Genomic DNA, 23,935 nt, shown 5'->3' with positions numbered 1-23,935 from the left:
GTTAACGTTACCTCTGATAACGAAGCCTCGATATAACGAAGTCCGCAATTTCAAGCCCCATTTAACATAAAAAAATATTCCATTTTTGTTTAATCACCTGAAATCTAAACAAACTGAAGAAATTACGGAAACCTTTGGGGCTTCTCGTGGTTGGTTCGAGAAATTTAAAAAACGGGCCAGGATTCATAGTGTAAAATTAACAGGAGAAGCTGCAAGTGCAGATGTTGAAGCTGCAAATAAGTTTCCAGAAAAACTAAAGGAAATAATTAAACGTGAAAATTTTCCACCAAATTTGGTGTTCAATGTTGACGAAAGCGGTTTGTTCTGGAAACGGCTACCAACAAAAAGCTTCATTTCTATTGAAGAAAAATCAGCTGCTTGGTTCAAAACAGCCAAAGACCGTTTAACGTTACTCTTTGGATCAAATGCCTCTGGCGATTATAAATTAAAATTGTTATTAGTTTACCATTCAGAAAATCCGAGGGCGTTAAAAGGTAACATAAAAATGAATTTACCTGTAATATGGAAAGCAAATAGAAAAGCGTGGGTTACCAAGGAGTTATTTACTGATTGGTTTGTTAACCACTTTTGTCCTGGAGTAAAACAGTATTGTCAAAAAAAACAAATTTGAAGAAAAAGCTCTTTTGTTGTTAGACAATGCTCCGGGACATCCTACTGATCTTAACACGTTGGACACATGCATTCCTGTCAAAGTTGTGTTTCTTCCAGCAAACACAACTTCCCTGATTCAACCATTGGATCAGGGAGTAATAGCATCATTTAAAGCTTATTATCTGCGTCGAACTTTAAGCAATTTAACTGAACTAGAGGATAAAGAGGAAATGACAGTTAAAACTTTTTGGAAAAACTACACCATTAAAAACGCAATAGAAAGCATTGATAGTTCTTGGAAAGAAGTCACTAAGAAATGCTTAAATGGAGTTTGGCGCAAAATATGGCCAGAAGTTGTACTAGAAGAAGAAAATAACATCCAAGAATTAGAAATGAAGTTATCCAGATGGCTCAATCAAATAGGTTTCGAAAATGTCGATGAAGAGGATGTTAGAAATTTATTGAATGCAGAAGATGATGGTTTTTCAGTGGAAGATTTAGAAAGCCTTGTTAGCAACGAAGACAAAGATAGTGAAGGCGAAGTTAAAGAAGTACCTGCCGAAAAAGTGTTAACAACCAAAGATTTAAAAAGGTGCTTAAATGATATTGAAAACGTTTTAAATTTTTTTAGTGAAAATGATCCTGACTTAGGAAGAAGTGTTATAGTTAAGCGATCAGTGTTAAATGCAATAACTCTGTATAGGCAATTGTTAAATGAAAGGGGAAAAAAGCATAAACAATCAACTTTAACCTCATATTTTAAAATGTGATTTCACTTTGTATGTAAGTTGACTGTTTATTTAATAAAACTTTTCTTTGTTCGAAAAAAAGCTTTTCATTTTCTTTACGTAGGAACGTATCCCTATTCTGGCCATAGTATTTTTACCTCTGAAAACGAAGTTTCGCTTAACGAAGTAATTTCGTGGAACGCATCCTATTCGTTAATCGAGGTATGCCTGTATATATATATATATAATTATTGATAAAAAATAAAGAAAGTTAAAACGACAATAACTGTAACTAATATGTAAATAATATTTATGAGTCAATGCAGTTGCAAGCAATCATGCAATACACCCATAATGTCTATAATATTAAGGATAATATAAAGAACCATTAGAATAAGTAAATCAATCCAATAATAATACCATCAGGGATCTAAGAAAACGCAAAAAAAAAAAATATATATATATATATATATTATCGCTTTTTACCGACAATCTAGATGACTTCAACTGGGGCCAACCACCCAGAATGAAGGCAAAAAACGACAAGAAGTTCTCTGTTTCTTCCAGCTTGCAAATTACAGTGTATCATTTTTTTTTTTTTTTTTTTTAATATATATAATTAAATTCATTTAAATTTACTTAAGTTCACGCTGAGATAACATGCAAATTCAGCTCAGGGTCCTACTATAGGAACGGGTTTGCGATCCCGGGCATACCCGAGCCACAACTTATATCTTGTAATGTCTTTAAACTGTCCTACACTCTTTACTTTTATTTCTCCGAAATTATTAGGGCAATCCGAGGACGTAGGAGAAACTATTTCTTATCTATACTACTATTTTTCGCCTTTATGGAGTTCAGGTTCTATTATTCCTACTCCTTTAGTTTTTTTTCTTACTATCTGCATGTTTCTCCATGCGTTAATTTAATTATTTATTTTTACCGTATCCATCACATAGGGGGCAGGCACCACATATTATTTTGACGACTATTACATTATGTCCTAGATACGGTCAATATGTAGTATGTATTATATATTTAATCTTATTTTAATCATTAAATTACGTTCTCTGTCGGGTCAACGATGATTAATATATGCTTACATTTATATTTTACTTATATTTCTTACCTTTGATTCTAATATTTCTAAATTTTTTTAACTTTTATTATCTTCTTTCGATTTATTTATATTCGATTTACATCCGGCCTATTGTGGTTTATATTTGGTTAGATTTAAATTACTTAGCATATATTGATCATCACAGAAACAGAGAACTTCTTGTCGTTTTTTGCCTTCATTCTGGGTGGTTGGCCCCAGTTGAAGTCATCTAGATTGTCGGTAAAAAGCGATAATATATATATATATATATATATATATATTTTTTTTTTTTTTTTGCGTTTTCTTAGATCCCTGACGGTATTATTATTGGATTGATTTACTTATTCTAATGGTTCTTTATATTATCCTTAATATTATATATATATATATATATATATATATATGTATAAGGCAGTATACGTTTAAAAGTAAATTATCCAATTTATATATGTGTGCATACATTAATAGCTTGTAAAAACTTAAAAACTGCCGACACATGGTCGTCGTCTGATAAAATCTGACTGAGCCTATAAGGCTCAGTCGGATGAGTAAAAGCTGTAAAATGCATATTGCGAACATGGGTAAAATGAACGCAATCTATTAAAATATGCTTTAATAGTTAAAATAGTGTCGCAAGACTCGCACATTGGAGGGTCATCCGCCCTCAGCAGAAAAGAATGTGTCAGATGACTGTGTCCTATGTGGAGTCGAGCAAGAACAACTTCCTCGCTCCGATTCCTGCGCAAACTAGACTGCCATGTTTCTATTACAGGCTTTATTTGGTATAATTTATTTGTTCTCTCTCTATGCCATAGTTCTTGCCATTGGGAATATATCTTGTTGCGTATTATTTGCCTGTAGTCTGTATAGGGGACTGACAGGCAACGATTATACGCAAAACGGTCTTCTCCGGCGAGAACCTGAAGCCATTTGCAAGTGCCCAGGAATTAAGGCGATTGATGGCTTGTTGCAGTTGTCTTTCGATAACCCTCATGTTGCATGACTGACAAAATATGCTAAAGTCATCAACATAGAGGGCACTGTTTACAGTCGGAAGAAGTTGTTCTGTGATGGAATTTATTTTGATTGCAAAAAGCGTGACATTTAAAACTGATCCTTGTGGTACTCCCTCCTCTTGGCTAAACGAACGAGAGAGTGAAGATCCCACACGAACTCGGAAAGATCGATTGGCTAAAAAGTTTTTAATAAAAATGGGAAGATGCCCTCTAAGACCAAGGCTATGCAAATCTTTTAAGATGCCAAATTTCCAAGTTGTGTCATACGCTTTTTCCATGTCAAAGAACACTGACACCAAGTGTTCGCGTTTTAGGAAAGCATCCCGGATGGATGTTTCCAGTCTAATTAAATGATCAAGTGTTGATCTGTTTTTTCAGAAGCCACACTGGATGCTGGAGAGAAGATCATTTGATTCTAAATACCACATTAACCGAAAATTAACCATTCTCTCCAGGATTCTGCACAGACAGCTAGTCAAAGCAATAGGACGGTAATTAGTAACGAGTTTGGGATCCTTTCTTGGCTTTGCAAAGGCAAGCACAAGTGCCATGCGCCAGGAATCCGGAAATTGCTCTTTTATATAGATTCTATTATACAAAACAAGCAGGCGATCCATAGATGTTTAAGCATTTCATAATGGATGCCATCTGGTCCAACAGCACTAATGATAGAGCACTTTTTTTTTTAAATCTTGCAGTGTGAAAGGCACATTGTAGGGAAAAAGGCCTTTCGATAAGAAATTTAGTGCCTCTTTTTCTCTTTTATGTTTCAGGACCAGGAACTCTGGGGGATAGGATGATATCTCAAAGATGTTTGAAAATATTTTCCCAAGAGAATTGGCTATTGCAGTGGGCTCTGCAATATTGCATCCATTATAGTTCAGGATTGATGAAAGGTGGGATGTATATTTTCCTTCATTTTTCAGAATTTATCCCAGACTACCTTAGAGTTGGTAGACTGGTTAATAGATGATGTAAAACGGATCCAAGATTCCTTTTGACTCTGACGGCGAATATAGCGTGCTTTGGCTCGTGCATGCTTGAAGGCTATTAGATTAACAGTGGTAGGATATCGGGGGAATATCCCGCATGCTTTATTTTGAGCCTTTTTGGCTGCTGTGCATTGTGAATTCCACCAGGGTTTGGGAAATGGTGGAAACTGGGCAGATGTTTTTGGAACAGCATTCGCAGCTGCTTGGACAGTAATTTCTGTCATGTACGTTACTGCATCATTGATAGGCTCCTGACTGACGGTACTCAGGTCAAAATTTGCCTGAAGTTTGAAGGCAGTCCAGTCAGCCTGATCAGTCTTCCACCGTGGTAACCTGAAAGGAAGACATGGCCTCCCACTGTGTAACGAGGTTATCACAGGGAAGTGATCACTTCCATGTGGATTCTCCTCCACTTCCCAAGTGAGTGTAGGGAGTAGAGAAGGGGAGCAGATAGAGAGATCAATAGCAGAAAAAGTACAGGTAGGCATGTGGAAGAAGGTGTTTGTTCCAGTATTTAGAAGGGAAAGGTCATTGTCATTTAGCATGCGCTCCATGACTCATCCCCTTCCGTTGATGTTAGCACTACCCCACAGGGTATTATGTCCGTTAAAATCCCCGAGAAGTAAGAAAGGGGGAGGCAACTGCGTTACAAGATCATCAAGGTCTTTCTGGGAGATGTCAGTCCCAGGTGGCAAATAAATAGAGCAGACTGTAAATAAAATTCCCACTGTAAGGCGAATTGCAACAGCCTCTATGCTAGTTGTAATTAGCAAGGGCTGAACTGAGGTCTGGTTCCCCACAAGGATAGCCACTCCTCCATGAGCAGGCCCATCCGCAATTCTGTCCTTACGAAAAAGTGTTATATTATGCATGGTGGGGTTATCATTTGCCTTTAGATAAGTCTCCTGCAAGCAAAAGCAAACTGGCTCGTGCTTTTGCAGGAGGGCCTTGATCAGTGTTTCGCCGGAATCCACGACAATTCCATTGTAGGAATTTAGCCATTATTTTGGCTTGGTGGGTCCGTCAGGCAGCTTCCGAGGTGCTGAGGGTTTACTTTTGTCAGTCTTGGATTTATCTTTTTTGGGGAAGAATGGACGCTGTCCCGTGTCCATTTCTTCCTCCGCAAAGAGTTCCAAGACTGATTCATCCGGTACCTCCTTATTCTCTACATCCATTGTTTCTGGTGTTACGGGTGGCTCTTCCAAACTTTTTAGCTTTTCTTTACCACTTTGTTTTGGTAGTGGTGGAGCACTAGGAGGTACGGATATAGGAGTAGCAGCTGACTACGTTTTTTTGGTGGGCTTTTGTGAGCTTAATAAATAGCGTGCAATAGGCGTGAATGACTCTCTCGATGGTATAGTCATCTCTGTTTGTGTACCGATAGTGCACTTCGCAGAAACCTTCGCAGCAACCACCAGGATTCCCCTTTCCGAAATCCACGGGGTCGCGGTGCATGGCTGCACACGCCGGATTCCAATGATGTAACCCTGGAACCAAGGTATGGGCGTTAGATCCCAGTGATGCTAATCTGGAAAACCAGCAGCATCACTGGGAGGTCCCCTCACCACGTACAGGTGCCCACGTCGAGGGGTATTTCTATGTAATTTTGTAGCAGTGTAATCAGTATTAGAAGAGGCTTATAAACTACAATTTATAGCAATACATATGTATTTTAATAACTTAACTTTATCATGTAGTATGTAACATATAAGATTAATATTTATAGAGCTTTTGCATCAATGATTTGATGTGAATATCACTAATACATTGTGTAACGAGTGTTGTAGTGTATAGTACAGTGGTACCTTGGATTACGAGTAACTTGGTATGCGAGTGTTTTGCAAGACGAGCAAAAATTTTTAATAAATTTTAACTTGATAAACGAGCGAGGTCTTGCAATACGAGTACAGTCAGACCTCGTATAACACGTGTTTACACTACACGAATTCGATCATACACGATTTATAAATAGGGGAACGATATCTTATATAACACGAACCGAATTCGCTTATGCACAATTAGCCTTTGTGTTTACAAGAAATGGCAGTCGAACGCAGAATCACCCCCAACCGAACGCAACCCGATAGGAATGAAGAGAAGATTTTGAAAATGTATTTATGGTTTTTTATATCAGTGAAGGGGAAACACATTTCACCATAATAACGTAAAAACCAACACAATTCCAGCTATCGGTATAATCGCAAAAGCAATTAGATCGAGTTTACTACCAGTTTATAACAGATTCACTCACAGAAACGCAACAGGAAATTGTTTTTATTGTTTTATGGTAGTAACCCCTAGAAATGTGCTTTAGTAAAATGTGAGGTGTTAATAGAGTTGTCTCTGCCTTTACGGTGTTGTTTATTCAGTTGCTACACGCGCAGCTTTGTTTATGTGTATCAAGCGTGCCTCCTCGTTTTGTAATTGTGCTTTATTCCCTAAAAATTAGTAAAATAATTAAAAGGTGTGAAAAGGAAGCATCCTGGCGAAGACACTGCAGATTCAGAGAGAAAAAAAAAAAAGCAATATCGATAAACAGAGGCGGACTGGGTCAAAAATTCTTACCCGGGAAAATTTATAGTGGCCTCATACTATGGTTTATGGCCAAAATCACACCGGCCTCCGGCCCACCGGGCTACACGCGTGCAGCTTTGTTTATGTGTATCAAGCGTGCCTCCTCGTTTTGTAATAGTGCGAGCGATGAATCTGATTTCCGTGAAATCCTCAAAAGGAGGCAAAAGCAAGTGTCATTGGAAAGATTCCTTGTTAAAGTCGCACAAAAAGATAGCAGTGATTCCGTTAGAGACAGTGAAAGTCGTCCTACCCAATAATTAATAAATTCGATTGCTTTATGTATATTAAATTTAAATATTAAAAATATAAAAAGGTATGTATTTTGTATTAATCATTTTTACAGTATATGAATATTTTTGAGTTTTGGAACAAATCATCTAGGTTTCCATTATTTCTTATGGGGAAATTCGCTTTGATATACGAGTGCTTTGGATTACGAGCACGTTTCTGGAACGAATTATGCTCGCAAACCAAGGTACCACTGTAGTGGAACTGTAGGTTTTTAATTATGGTAAACAAGGTAGCTCATAGGTATCTAAAAATTTCGAATTATGTAGATTGCCATGATCAGGCAAATTTATTATTTATTATAATCAACTTATAGACTCACAAATGTAATGGTATAGCAAAATACATATAACGGATACTTGAAGCATAATACATATTGTTTGTATTGTTTCTGCATAACTGCTGAATAGAGTGCTGTTATTTATTGAATTTAAGTATATTAGTTTAGTGTGGCATTCTCGATTATACAGAATTTAAATATAAATCATCAAAGCTCAGACTACAGCAGTAAAGCAACTGGCTCAAAGTAGCAGAGTGCCGTGGCTTGGGGGCGAACTTCAGGGGCAATTCTCCTACAAATCATGGTTTAAAAATGTACTACTGGTGAAATATTTGTGGATCTTTCTGGAACAAGACACGATACAGCCAGGAGGGATGTCTTTGTGTGTGTTTGATGAAGAGTGAGTTAGGTGCCAACTCAGTGTTTTCATGGGTGTTTTTGAGTGCTTAAAGAGTAGGGTGGATGCTGTCATCAAGCTCTCAGCTGCCCAATTCAACACCAGAGCTGACAGTTGAACATCAGGAAACAGAAGAACAACACCCAAGGCAGAATGCATTAGTCCCATAAGAGGTAGCTACTGACAGTGACTATTTTCAGGTAAACAGGATATATGTTGTGCAAGAAGGATAGTTGGAATAGGACCATGGTGTGTTTGCCAGGGGCAAAAGTATATGACGTTGTAGAGCAGATATTTTTCAAGGGCACAAAAGGTGATATTGTTGTACACGTTGGCACTAATGATATTAAGAGTAGAATATTTGAGGACTTACTTAAAAAGTACAAGACAATATTGGGAAAAAGTTGCAAGTTAGGATTAAATTTGAGTGTCTGCAATTCTGCCCAGACACCATAAGAGGGCAGTACATATTGAGAGCCTTGTCAATCAATTTGGCCCAGAAAGATCGTATAAGGCTCACAGAGTAGAATTTTTCTCAGCATGATCTGTTCTTGTTACCAGGAGAGCTGGAATACACTTAAATAAAAGGGGTACAAAAATATTTGCTGATGTTATTTAGGCTGCAATAGGTGGACCAGAAAACTGCTAGTTTGGGCAGATACACAGAGTAATAGATTAATTAGAGCCACAGGCAGAGGTGAAAGTGATTCTTGCACTGCTTCTATTAGAAAATGCAGCAGCCTAGAAAGCAAGGTAATTAAGACAATTTCATAACAAAACAGGAGACAGGTTACAATTACATTTTTATCACTTTTACATTTTATACAAATAGTTAAAATACCAGAGTACGGGGGGGGGGGGGGGGAGTACACAATATAAAGTTGTTGTGCAGATGATTTCCTCTGAAACACTGTCTGGAGCATTAGTCTGACAACATACATTCATTCCAGAGACCGTGGTAGTAATTTTCCATTGCCTTACAATGCCTTGATGAAATCATTCACCAAGGTATTCAGGGAAAAAAAAGGCTAAACACAAATGCATGAAATGAAATTTCAGTCAGACATTTCATTTCTCTATATGCAGTAGACCTGCAGTTACCCAAAATCTATCATGCTTTTAGTTCTAATATATCAAAACATTTTTCAAAGCTTTCATCCTGCAAAAACTCTCAAATTTGAAGATGTGAAGAAGATGAAAGATTCTCTCTTTCACAGAACTGATCACGAATATCTGTGCTGATTTAGTTAGGAAAGAGCAGCATACATAGCAGAATTTGTTGGAGTGATTTTCATACTTTCGAGGCATGACATGAATGTGCTTCTGTAATTCACTGGCTCTTACCTAAAACAATTTAAAATCAATTAATTAAATTTATGAAATAAAGGATATAGATTTATCCAATATTTTTATCAAACAATTACCGAAATATTAATGTCTAAATAATAATAATAAATAAATAAAAATTATATTCATGTACAATGACTGAATAGGTATGCAAGTTTCTCATCATGTTCACATAGTTAGTTCATCACAAAAACTAAACATGCCAATGGAAAACAGATTTGAATTCAACATCTGAAGATCTATCTAGTCCGTATATCTTTTTTCCCCAAATATTGACCTGTGTTACCTGCATAAGTAAATTTAATCACCTGCAGACAGGTCAACATCCAACAGCTCATCTAATACCACATTCCAAAAAATGAGGCCAAGGACAGACCTTTGAGGACAACTTCTCTCAACTCTGGTTTGAATTCTATTATATATTCTCTGAACTACAAACAGTCCTATTTACCAAATAATTCCTAATGGTATCATAGAGATGATCAGAACATTCCACTATTCTTAATCTTTTAATAAAAGATCAAGGCAGAACACGGTAAGCATGCCATAGTGAAGCCAAAATCTGAGGGATGCTAAAATTCAAACAAAAGTATCTCAAGGGTGCCAAATATTTTTGCCTAGCGGCACCAAAAACCCTATGGCCGTGTCTGTAAAAGATGGCTACCATAGGCCATTCAAAGTCTATAAAAATTCCCATGATGTACCTCTTTGTAGATTTCTGAATTTCATTTGTTACCTGATAAACAGCATTATCTGTGTACTCCCTTCCCTTCATATATCCAATTTATCTCTCTTGAAAACTTTTTTATATTATTTCATTACCTTTCCTATTAAGAAAGATAAGAGTGCAACAGATCTTCACTGGGTATTTTTAACAATATCTTCAAATTTGCAATCTTCCACTGATCTGGAAAAATTTTCTCCTCAGAACACATTACACATAAACAAAAGTTTCTCCGGATATAAATTGTCTATCCTCTTGACAATATCAGCCAAATCAGGTCCATCTACAGAATTTTATTACTCCTTGTTGCATTTATGGCACTATCCAGCTTCTGTTTCTGAAAAAAAAATTTCACTTTTGCCTGAATGATACTGATCATTCATTTGTCTTATATAATTTTGCTCTTCATTTTAAAGTACCATATTATCCTCCTCAAGTATTTTATTTGATAAATGTGGTATTTATGAAAAAAAAAATTTGTATCCTTTACAGCAGTGGTCTCAAACTGGCGGCCCGCGGGGCCCATCCGGCCACCGAAGCAATTTTACACGGCCCGTGAATACATTTCAGTTATGTATTTGTTGTAAAAACGGTGCTTATATTCACTTTAATTTTGTAAAAAAAAAAAAAATAAATAAATAAAAATAAAAAATAATAAATTCCGGCCCGTCAGCTGTTTTCAGATTGTGCATTCAGCCCGCATGCAATTTGAGTTTGAGACCACTGCTTTACGGCATTCAATTTTTGATTATGGGAATAATTCTATTCCCACTGAAGACAAAGGCTAAGTACCATTGGCTTTCACACAAAGTGTAGGACAACAATCACAAGGAATCAGAACCCAGGAATTTTCAATTGTGAAAGGAAAGAAATTGCTACCACTTTTCTAACAACAATGGTGCCTACATGGAAAGCCAGTACAGTGGAGCCCCGCTTTATGATTGGTTCACTGTATGATCATATCACTTTGTGATGGACTCTCCATAACAAAATGTAGTTCACTATATGATATATGTAGTAAGCGCCGGTAACTGTAATCATGTTTGCGAATTGAATTTTAATTCTATTAAACGGCAATTCTAATAAGCGAAAACAGGAGGAATATTATCCACAGGCTATAAAAGTAAAGACAAAGCACAAATTTACACTTTATTTACCATACCAATTAAAAAAATTAAATATGTAAAAATCAGAAGAATATTTTCCAGGTTAGAAAAATAAAAACGAATTTATGCTTATGTACATAACTTAGTTGACTAATACTGTAATATATACATACTAACAAACTGATATTTCTGTTCACTGATTTTTTTTTTTTTGGTTGTAAAATTTAACAGTAAAAAAGATAAGCAATCAATAACGAAGAACACAGCATGCACAAATTGCACAAGTGAGATATGGAGTAAAAAGTTTACGAAGCTTAAAAAATAGGAATGAAGAGAAGATTTTGAAAATTTAAGTTTTTTTTTTTATATGATTTCAGATTTCAGTGAAGGGAAAACACATTTCACCATAATAACTTAAAAGCTTCCAGCTATCAGTATTATCGCAAATGAAATAAGATTGAGTTTACTACCAATTTATAATAGATTACACTTAAACAGAAAAGCCCAATAAACCAGAAACTGCAAATTGTTTTAATTATTTTATGGTAGTGACCTCCAGAAATGTGCTTTAGAAAAATATCACAAAAGGTGTGATATTGGTTATTGACATATAACGGGAAAATCAGAAAATTAACTACTGAAGAAAAGAGGAAAAAATGGGAAGGGGTGTGACAGAGAATTTGAATAAAAGAAGGGAATAAAGAACAGAAAATACTCAATAAAAAACTTTTCATTACATTTATTAATTCAAAACTTACTTGAAATTAAATCTTCTGAAGAAATTAAAGTTTCACATTCTGTTTCTGAATGATTTAGCTCTGAAAGATTGGGAACTGTACCATTTATCTGCATTTTTGAAGGTGATAAATTAACAAGTCCATTTTCTATAGTAACCTTCGTTACACTAGGATGTGGTGATCTAACACCATTCTTTGTAGATGAATGTAGTACTTTACTTTTGGACTCAGACGAAGGTGATGTTCCTTTAAGCTGCTCTCTAAAATCTTTTGTAAGATGCCTGAAGACAGGAGGGCTCCCTACAGTATGTTTAATATATATAAATACATATATACACACACACACACACAACTTATTTAAAATTCTGATGTTCCAAATAAGCGGTACAAATTATTTGTAAATTTTTTTTGTTATTGTGTTTTTCAAAAGATGGCATGGAAATTCCTCTGGCTGATCCTGATCAACTGTTATCCCTTACTGAATTCTGACATTTGGAAAGGAGGGGAGGGGGTTACCAGATATTGGATCTACTGCTGTACAAGAATTGCAATATTTGTCTATTAAAGGCAATACATGACTACTCACATATCAACTCCACTGTCTCAGTATATAACCCAAATGCAAATGACATAATTTGCTTTCTTAAATAATGGCATGTATGAAAAGTGAATATAACCAATGTAATCCAAACAAGGATTTCTTGTCAAACACAGGGGGATACCTTTCTTGGGGATTTGTCAATCATGGACTTTGTGATCTATGGAGATCACATACATTAATTCACTGCTTTATTCTTAGTCTCTTGGTGTGTGTTGCCTTTGTTTATGTTTTCATTCTGCTTTCAAACTTAAGACAAGCCTTTAATGTTTATCTGAAAATTTGGGAGCATGTAATCAAATAAATGCTACTCTTCCTTTACCAAGTAAGTGGAAAGGAATAACAGACAAAATATCTATATGAATAACTAATTTTTATTGTATTTGACTTATGAAAAATAGTTGTTTCTCCACTGTGTTAAGTGCATCACTGTCTGATGCACCAGCATTCTTAACATATGAAGTTATACTGCAGGTAACTCTCAACAGCATCTACAAATATGTCCATTCCAGCTATATTGGTGAGTGCTTTTAATCATACAAAGTCTGTCAGAAACAAATGGCACATTTTATTTTCTCCTGTTCACGTACAGCATTAATCTCTGCTATTAGTGATTGTGCAATAGGCTAAGGAGATCAGTTCATTATGAGGCACAGAGAATTCAACATCATGTTTCATGCATACTATGGTTCTTAAAAAGTAAGCCTTTGGTAACAATTAAGGGTAATTTTCAGCAATATTTTCATGTCCATCACACTTTTTAATATCCTTCCATCAACACAATCAAGTACTGGGTAGCCAATTTTAAAATCACAGGCACTATAAAAGACAAAGCTATCAAGGGTGTCACATACTAAATATGCCTGAGAATTCAGAGAATTTGCTTGTCTGTTGAACAAAATGTTACTTTCAAAACAACTGCTGCTCAAGAACTCAGCACAAATGAAATGAACATATTGCTGTATGTAATTGGAAAAGAAACTGTTTGTATGATGAAGCACATGAAAATGTGCTTCATCACACAAACAAACAGAATTATCATGTAAATGTTACATGATAATTTATCGGGATACCAATAATCCTCATCAAGTTTATGAACTGTCACTTTATTCACCAAAAGTAAATTAACACACAAAACGTTACACCATATCATTTTGAGTTTTAAGATTGCTGGTCCTTTGTTTATCAAAAATGATAATGGCAATGCAGTTTCAGCCAATACAGATCTCTCCTGTGACACAGTTTAGGTGTTCTGACCATAGTTTGAAGAAGTTTACAACACATACAAGATATGGTATAGCATGATCGACATCTTATGCAGCAAAAGAAGATACAAATCTGAATCTTTCGTGGGAAATCTTTCCAGGTCACATCTTGTGGAGATGCCATGGCCATATTTACTGATTTTACAGCACCCGACTTATTATAAGGATACTTCAAAAGTCACGTAAACAAGTAAACCACAAATTACTGAAGAATTAAAGACATGTTTACAAAGAAATTACTAGTATAAATGAAGAAATTCTCTGCAGAGTTATAACTAATTTTATCCGTGTTCAAGAGTGTATACATTGGAAGGTGTAAATTTATTACATTTTTCTTTATTTTATCACATTTGGGAGATTTATCTTTATTTTCAAGATAAAATTCGCAAATATGTAAAACACTTAAGCAGGTCTGTTCTGCATTTTTTCAATAAAAAGGAAGTTTACTATCAAAATGTGTCAGTTATGTTTGGAAGACACTGTACAAGCACTATAACAATCATATAAGTTTTTCCATTATGGAAAGTGCATGATCTCGAATACAGCTGGCATAAACCTGAATTTATTTATTTCCTCATTCTTTGATGGCTTTGAAAACTATAGATCGGGTATGATACAGGCGATGGGTCCAAAATTTTGGACCGTGTTATAAGTAAGTCTGCATCTTATTGAATTTACATATTTGGACGTAAACTTACCAATGTTTGACTGTAGAAACTACCATCCTACAAATAATGACTTGTGTGAATGGGCGAAAATAGAGTAAAAAAAAAAATTATATAATTACTATATGTTTTTTATCTATTTATATAAAAAAACATATAGTAATCATATACATTTTTTTTTTTTTCCCCTGGTGCTAGAAATAAAGATTTCACTCAAATTTTTGTTCTTAGCAATAAAATCACAAAAAAATGTTTGTCATTTTATAGCTAAGAACAAAAATTCACACAACTAAGCCCACACATAAAATTCAAAAATACCTGCACACTATCATTATCAAATTTAAAAAATATATATCAATAAGCACCTAAAGATTAAGATCACAGAAATAGCAAGACATGCATTATGACATTGAAATAACTGCCTGATATGAGTACTTCATGGAGTCTACATAGTACTTGATTACATTGTGATTTTTTTAATAAATGAATCTAGATGCAATTGCTTTATTGTCTACCATTTCTTCTTTTTTGCAATTTCAATAATTGATTTCAAATTAAGGATACGAATTCTATCTAAAAGTGTGCAGTTTCCATGGCTGAAAAAGCCTATGTTATTTTAAGGAGCAGAGAAAGTGGTGTGTCATCTTCCTTTTTGTCACTGCTATAACAAGGTTGGGCATGGAGACTTAGAGCATTTGCTGCAAGCGATTAGTCACTTACGTGTTTATAAATAGGAAAATTATCATCGATATGAATCCAGTCATAAATGTTGTGACTGCCAGATTGCATAACCAGTTCCTGATAAACAGCATTTGCCTTGTCAATGTCTCCTTCAGTAAATCCCCTCAAACTCTTCCTCTTTTTTTTTTTTTTTTTTTTTTTTGTTTCTGAGTCAGTTGGAATTGCCAATGCTTCATGCAAACCTCATTCCCAACACTTCTCAATTGTAAATGGCAGTTCCTCATGCCATCTCTGCCAAGTCAAAAACACTGGCCAGTGTAAGCTTCTTTGGGCATTCTGTTATGAATACTTCCTCATCAATTAATTGTTTGATTAAATTTTTCCTATACTTTATCTTGATGGTTCATGTAATGTCTTAATCCAAAGGTTGCATCTTTCAGGTAGTATTCTTTGGAAATTTCAATCCAATTCAATTTAGATTGCATTTTCCAGAAATATAGTGTGTTATTGAGCATGACTGTTTGATTTGATTTGATGTTTTATGGTATACTGGCAACAGAAGCCAAGATTGTAACTGAGTTAGTTAATACTTTTGCATGCACTAACAGAAGTTCTAGGAATTACATGATATCGGACAAATAAAAATATTTTTCTGCTGCTGAAAACATATTTGTTAAAAACACACTAAATTTGTCCAGAAGCTTTGTTTGACATTTTAAAACTTTATTACCAGCCATGGTTTGAGTGACTGTGGCTCAGGCCCACATGACTACTAAATAAGGTGCTGTTTCTCATATTATCTTGTGAACTCCTCTGTGTGGTTATCCCAGAGTATAAACAGAAAATTTATTTTAATTTTTTAAATCATAATTTATGTGAAAAAAAGAATATTAAAAGTTTTACATTCAATGTGAGTAAAATTATCTTTATATTAATTGCATTACATATTAAAACTGTGAGTAATGGAGATAATGACTATGAGTTGTGCAAGCAAATTAATCGAGTTTCTATTTTAGCTGTCCAGGGAATTAGACCAAAATTACAAACACCCTAATGTTAATTTTTCCTCGCCAAAAGCCACCATCAAATACTGGTAAATGATCAGTGTTATAGCAATAAAACACATTAAACAGAATCCAATATATTTTTCTGTAGCTGACATTTAACCAGTTGGCAGGGTTAATTTTAATTCAATAAATCATTAAAATCAGAAATTAATTATACATCACAGGTGCATTAGGTCTTTTAAAACTTGTATGTAGACTGCCCTTTACATGAAAATAGATTGTTCTTTGTACATTGATAGCTTTACTAGCTGTCTAAATCAATTACTCTAATCCAGCTAATAGTGACTTTACTTGCTATTGCCAAGTGAAGGAAAGCTACCTACTTCAGCTGAACAATAATAATAATAATAATAATAAAAAGTGCTAGTGTTTATTTGCAGGTGGAAAAATTGATCACATTACATTTTGTAGATATAGTAATATAGTGTAGCTGTTCTCATTTTCTAGTGAAGAACATGAGAACAGCCATGTGGATAATAACATGATGTAAGTAAACAGCAATAAATGTCTCTTTTGAGATCTTATTTATAACCAGTTATGGAAACTCAGAATGATGTCACTGAGATAAATGCCTAATACAAGGACACTCCTCCCCACCCCATGCTCCAACAAGCACACTACATTTTCAAATGTAGTGTTTTGGTCGTATAGTGTTTAGCTCATGTTTTGGTCCATGTAAGCTTCAGCATGATGGTTTTGTATCCAGTAGTCCTAATAACTGGTTTTTTATTCTGCATAGTGCATGACAGTAGTTAATTTGGAAGAATCTATCAGACTGACTGATTTGGAGATAACTGGAACATCAGCAACAAAGGCTACAACACACTAACATTGGGTGATAAAAATGAAAATAACAAACTACATCATCAAAAGAGATCTATATAAAGCAGTATATAGACAAATTAAAAGTTCCATTTTTAAATAATTGTACAAATTTGCAGAAAGTTGAAAACAGCTGACACATGGTCACTGTGGATAAAACCTAACAGTGTATAAAGCTCAATCAGATGATTAAAAGCAGTAAAGCATATATGTTGTATTATAAAAATTAGGACTGTCAATAAAATCATGGTGGTTAGTTAAAACTGTATCACAGTAGTTGCACATATGAGGGTCATCAGTCCCCAAAAAAGAATGTGTACAACGACTATATTCTGTGCAGAATCAAACAAGAACAACTTCCCCTCTCCAGTACCTGCACAGACTAAGACTACCATACTTTGATTACAGGTTTAATCTGATATAATTTGCTTTGAACCTTGATTGGGAAAATACTTTATTATGTACTATTTTCCTGTAGTCTATTTAGGAGACTGATAATCAAGATTATTCACAGGAAGTGATGATTTAGCTGCAATATCAGCATATCATTTCTTCTGATCCCAAGTGTTCCTAGGGATTACAGCTTTTTCAAAATCTTTGACACAGAGGTGTGACACTGAGGGGAGGGTCACTGAAAGTAATCGTGAAAATTGCTCGTGTAACACACATTTTTACATTACCTTACAAACTAAAAAATTTATTTTTTTTCAAATGTTATTTAACAGATAAAAATTACTAAAAGGACTGTGATAAATATTTGCTTTTATAGATTTATAATTTTGAAGTGAATAAAGAATGCCCTCCCAACCATGCGTGAGTTGTTTATTATAGTAGGGAAACTGATGTTAATGCAGTGAACTTATTTCTACATGTGGATTCCTATGGAAAATGAACTGAGGCACATCAATTACCTAAAACTGATGTTTTGTGGATTCTGTCTGCTCACTGCTTCACACACACACACACACACACACACACACACACCTAAATATGCAAGTGAGTAGAAAAACAGAAAAGAAAATTAGTACAGCAAATATCAGTGGCTGCAATACATAATCCACCACATGATACTTATAATTTAAATAAAAATTAAAGTACATGAAACAGGCGCTAGTGACATGGAAAACCAGTATAGAAAGTTAAAAGTAAACCAATACTTAAAAGAGAGAGGGGAGGGGGGAATCGAGATAGAGTGCAGCCAGGCCTCGCATACCGCGTGTTCGATTAACGCATTTTTCGGTTACCACTATTTGAAAAAATTATACCACTTTTCACTTTACATGATGCAAATTTCCAGTTAGCACGATTTTATTTTATTTTATGTGATGGTTGAAAAAGATTTGAATTGTGCGTTAAGCTTACTGCTCGTCAGATGGGCAATAAACAAACGTTTGCCTGCTGCCCGCCTCAGTGTGTTCCATCAACCATTGGAAGAAGACGTGTTACTTGTTTGTCTCCTGCTAATAAAGTCAATGCAGATCTGCATTTAAAAATTCTAATTTTTAAATGCAAGTCTGCATTGGATTTTTTAAATTCTAATTTTTAAATGAGCCAGATGAAAATGTTACCGCAAAGGAGATAATGGTAAAAGAACTAGATGAAAACTTTCGTAACGCAGAGAACCTCAAACAAAAGGTTTGAGGTTCTCTGCGTTATTTATTTCGCAAATTGATTGATGAAAAGAGAAAGTCGACTCTGTTCAAATATTTCTGTAACAAATTGTTTCTTCACAGTGTATTTTATGTCAGAGGTTCCCAAACTTTCTCGGTTCATGGTGCCCTTAACGTCTCAGTAATTTTTTCACGGAACACCTAGACCAAAAGAAATACCTAACAGTTCAGTTTATTAAGCAGTTAGGTCCAAACAACTTAATAAGAAATGTTGAAACTGTGAACTACCTCGAGGTAGTAGTTCATGCAGTGTCTGACAGATGTCGAGTATCGCTGTGTTTCCCTCGAAAATTTAAAATATTCCACGGTGCACAGTTTGGGAACCACTGTTTTAGGCAATAAACATTTAATTCCATAATTATTTTCATTATCTTTTACATAGTATACAGTTAAAGTTATTTAAAAGGTATTTTTAAAATTCTTTATGGACATTCCTGAAGGTCAAGGACCAATTATAATTTTTCCTATTGATTATTATATTCGATTAACGAGTTTGTTTTGCACGATGTGCTGGCGGGACGAATTAATCATGTTAATTGAGGTCAGCCTGTATTACAGAAGGAACACTCCTAAAATAATAAAATAACAAATAATATAAATTTATGAAATTCCAGTTAATTAAAATTTAGAGGTGTCTGGTAGATAGCACCAAGTCCAATTATGTGTAATATCATTAAAATGATTATTAACCATTTGTTATGTGCATTATATGGGCAGTAAGCTAAGATGCTAATATGCCACTCACACTGCCATCTATAGTATAATTTTTTATTTTCATACTCTTATTTAACTTGCAGTGGCGGATTTAGCACTTGAGAGGCTCCAGGCGCAATTCAATTTTGAGACCCCCCCCCTCTAAATATTTTCGGTACCACTACAGTGTGCATTCTACATGCACGTTTTTACTATAGCACGCACTCTAGATTTGGTGTTGTGGTTTTAATCATTTTGGTTGCGCAATTCTTTCATACATATTTTAACTAATGTTTAAATGAAAAAATTACACAACTACCATCCCTCCCAAATCTAACATTAATACATAAAATCTAGCATTAAAGATAATATGTATTCTACTTCAGATTCACTTAGTTTGCATAGATATTTCATATGATATGTGGGGATATTTGCATAAGAGTTTACTAACTTCTCATATTAAATTATAGTTTTATTCAGTAACGGTAATAAAGATGAGCGTAAAAATTTAAAATGAAACAATTTTATTTATTTATTTATTTATTTTATTTTTTTTTTTTTTTTGAGACCTGAGATTTGAGGCCCCTTCAATTTAAGAGGCCCCAGGCGTGCCCTCGTGCACCTGTGCGGAAATCCGCCACTGTTAACTTGTGTTCTTAACCAGTAATTTCGTATTCCATTGTGAATGCTATACTAATTTTCTTTCTTTTCCTTTTTATGTTTTTCTATTCTCCTGCATATTTAGTTAAAGTTTATTCTTTGTTAAATGGTTAGTATTGAGTCGATATGCTAAAGCAGCACTCATACTGTCATCTACAGCATAATTTTTTCCAGACATGTTCTTACTAAACAGTGACTTTGTCAGTGGTTTGGTGTTGCCATGTGAGTGCTTGGATCTGTTCTATTATAATTTTTCGCTACACAAGGGCCACCATTATTCAAATCCACTACATTTGTGGGTTGATCAGTGTACTGGTTCGGCGATGCATGGATTTGTCTAATGTTTGAAATAATGAAATTCGACAAGATGGGGCATAATGGTTGGTCTATTTTATTGGTCACATTATAGTTTTTAGCAATATTTCATGTAATTTGGAATTGGTGTTATTTTCCAAGTGCCACTAAATTTGAATTAATTGTTATGTACATTACTGAGTGGTAAGCTAAGATGCTAATGTGCCACTCATACTACCATCTAAAGCATAAATTCTTATTTTCATACTCTTATTTAACTTGTGTTCTTTGACAGTGATTTTGTATTCTGTTGTGAATGCTCTTACCTGTTGTATTATAATTTCTCATAGCATAAGGACTGCCATGACTCAAATCTGATAACTGTTGGGCTGATTAGTTTGTCAGATCAACAACACACTGATTTCTTTAATTTTCAAAATTCAGTGATTCCATTGCCATTGTCTGTCTTGTTTGTTCACCTTCTGACAAGATGGGGCTCCGTGGTATGTCTTTTTTATTTTTGTTTCATGATAGTGGTCAAGTTGCTGTGGTTGGATTTCAATACTACTTATAGTGATATTTTGTGCAATTAAGTCCTCCTAACGTTAAGGGAATACTACTAAATTTATGTCAACTGACATGTCTTTTAATTCATTCAGAAGGAATTCATATAATTATTTTAAAAATGAATTCCTTCTGCAAGACCCTTATTCTTATTTCCTTCCCCTTTTATTTTTGGCTTGCCACACTGTGGGCATATTTGCAGGCATATTCTTAATGTGTATATGCTAATTATATATAACTACAGTAAATTCCTGTTATAGAATTTTCAAAGGGACCAGCCCCAAATAATACTATATGTGGGAGGCTGCCCCCCCCCACACTCACCACTAGATGCAAGCTAAAGCTGAACAGTCGGATGATGATGTCAAATATAGGCATAGCTAGGTTTTGGGGGGCATTGGCAAATTCGTGGCTACACGCCTTTTTGATGTGAAACATCCTTGTGGGCACCTACAAAAATTTCAACTGAGTAAATTTGATTGGTCACGAAAACATGCACCACGTAAGTGATTACGTCATCTGCAGCCTCCGCCAGAGGCACTTCCCATGCTCCCACCACCACCAGTCTGTGCCGAACACTCGATGCAACAGTAGTGTGATTAGAGTACTTGACACATATTTTCATGACTGGTATGACATCTCAAGTTCTAGTGAATTGATTTACAAAATTCAAACGACATTCATTTGAATTTTGTCAAGCTGCATTAGAAAAACAAAATAAAACAAACTTCAAAAATAAAAACTGAATGTTCAACGATGCCGAAGTCAAGTGCAGAGCATTCTTGAGAGTATTGAGCAAGAATGAAAGTAATAAGACCTAAGAAAATAAAGTATGTTTTAGAATAGGGCAGCGGCTAGAATGTTAGTTCAACTCCGCTTTGTTTCACAAATAAATAAAATCTATTTAACAATAATGAAATCTCCACATTTAGCAGGAACAATGACATAGTTATCAGCAGTCAATACTTAATCCCCAAAATAGACACAAAATTACAATGTACTATAAACTGAAAATTAAAAAGTTGTAACAACGACTTCTTTAAATTTAACATTATTGGCATTGTTACGTACAACTTTATCAAAATTTACAAGTAGATACAAACAGATATATGACTACTAACAAAATGAGTGCTGAAATCAAAGCTAAATTTCATTTCAACAGTGTATCTAACATTAATACAAATTATGAATACATAGCCATCAAAATTGCACAACCATAAACACCTACATCCTTTATATAATATACCCAACCTGGCAGCCGAAATGAGTGCACGGGTACAAATGGTAAGATAAAAATCATGAAATATACAGTTATTTACAAGAGGTAAAATACACTTAAAGCTACTTAGAGCTTAAGATACAAAGTAACTTTATTGCACCTTGTTACTTATACCAGTGTTATTTGTGATGGCCAGAAAAGCATGTCTATGTTGGAAAGTGTTCCTGGCAAAAGTCTGCAAAGACTGATAAGAGCTGGCATCCCAAATAAGTAAATATTCATTTGCTTGGAGCAAAATTGTTCGGTGATCATCTCTTTGTTGAGGATCTTAATTCCTCCCTAAACTCCTTATACAAAGGACAATGATACAATATGTGCTTCCAGCTCTCGCTTTCTCCACAGAAAAGATCGCCAATATGGCTGCCGCTGTTACTGCCATGCTGAAACATCGCTCCGTGATTTTTGGATTAAATTATGTGTTCTTAGTGCTTTTATTTCAGGAAAAGTGTATCCAGTGATTTATAAACTACAGTGGACTCCCTAGGTGAGGAACTTTTGAGTACTTAACTGGGATTTTGCAATTAACCAGTTATTTATCTGTATCCTTCGTTTGCCAGACCTACACTGGTCACCATGTGGCTGGCAGCAGGGATATAGAGACACACCGATTATAATGCAGAGGCCACGTTGGCGCCTTTTACTTGACTGGGGAGGGTGCCCCGATCTGTGATATCCAGAGCAAAAGCTGCTCCAACAAGCTGTGCTTAAAACTGTGTTTAAAAGACAGTGAATTATGTTGTTGTTGTTGTTATTTGGTTTTTAGGCATTAGCAACTATGGCCATATGGCTCCGGGAATATGCGGTGGTTGTTCCCTGACCTTGCCACATCCTCCGTATTTGGTGGTGATGGGCTCGAACCCCGGTCTAATCAAGAAGCGTGTGCTACGCACTGCTGCTCCTTCCCACCTGGCTACGGAGGCGCCTACAGTGAATTATGTTTTTAGTGACATTCTTCCCCCCCCCCCGCGATAAACTTTCCATGGTGGTGTGGAATCTTCTTTCACATGCATTTTTCAACATTTTTGATGTCACCACAGTCTTTGATGCCCCCAGAAAACCTCATAGGGAAGCAATCACACTGCTCTAGGGGCATTTTACCACTTGTCTTCTCCCCCCCCATGTGACTATGGGTGGGGATACCCCAAATTGTTGCCAGGGCACCGTATGACAACCATACAACACATGAACTTGTGTGACCCACCAAAGTTCATCTTTTTCAATCAGCTACAAGGATATATAAACAGAATACCGCTAATCCGAATACCCCGATTTTCTGAACTGGCCAAAAATGCCTTCGGAAGACCCCCACCAAACCGAGAATAACATCGGGGAAAAACCCAAAACCATCCTGATTGATGGCACTAGGGACAATGCAGAGGAACAAAAGCCGGCCCCACTTTCAAAGAAAAAGAAACCAGTTGTCCCGAAATTTGAACAGGAAACCGAGTCACAATCTGACCCCAGCAAAAATAATTTGGAACAAAATCAATTGACCAAGATGATTAAAGAAACGCAAACCCTAGACCCCACCTTACCAGGGGGCCCAGTACCAGACCAGTTTCTCATACTCAGGTCTGCCCTGGAGGAAATCTTCGCAAATCAGAAACAATTGGGTGACAACGATTCGAGCAGACATTGTCTCACTGTGGACAAAACTGGAAACTATCCTGTACAAAACCCACATAGAGAACGAAAATATAAATGCCACATTAGAGGCATACCGGCAAGACGAGGCAAGAGAAATGCCACAGCATGCCCTGACCTACTCAGAAGTGCT

General features: G+C 35.4%; 1 protein-coding gene across 6 annotated transcripts in view; it reads right to left on the bottom strand.

Moving 5' to 3' along the window:
* The window catches only part of LOC150075131 (uncharacterized), a 215,691-nt gene that overhangs the window by 71,190 nt on the left and 120,566 nt on the right, over positions 1-23,935 (bottom strand). For 5 of the 6 annotated variants that reach the window (XM_090388846.1, XM_090388847.1, XM_090388848.1 and 2 more), the window contains one exon: positions 11,922-12,200. The exons of the other annotated variant lie outside the window; for it this stretch is intronic. In XM_090388846.1, coding sequence (XP_090244972.1) covers positions 11,922-12,200 — 279 coding nt within the window. The remainder of the gene's footprint in view (positions 1-11,921; positions 12,201-23,935) is intronic. 6 annotated transcript variants of the gene reach the window in all.

Source organism: Mastigoproctus giganteus, chromosome 14, assembly GCF_048544385.1.
Source record: "Mastigoproctus giganteus isolate SK-2022 chromosome 14, ASM4854438v1, whole genome shotgun sequence".
NCBI lineage: Eukaryota > Metazoa > Arthropoda > Arachnida > Uropygi > Thelyphonidae > Mastigoproctus > Mastigoproctus giganteus.
Note: the sequence above shows the minus strand (reverse complement) of the source record. Positions and strands in the feature narration are given on the sequence as shown.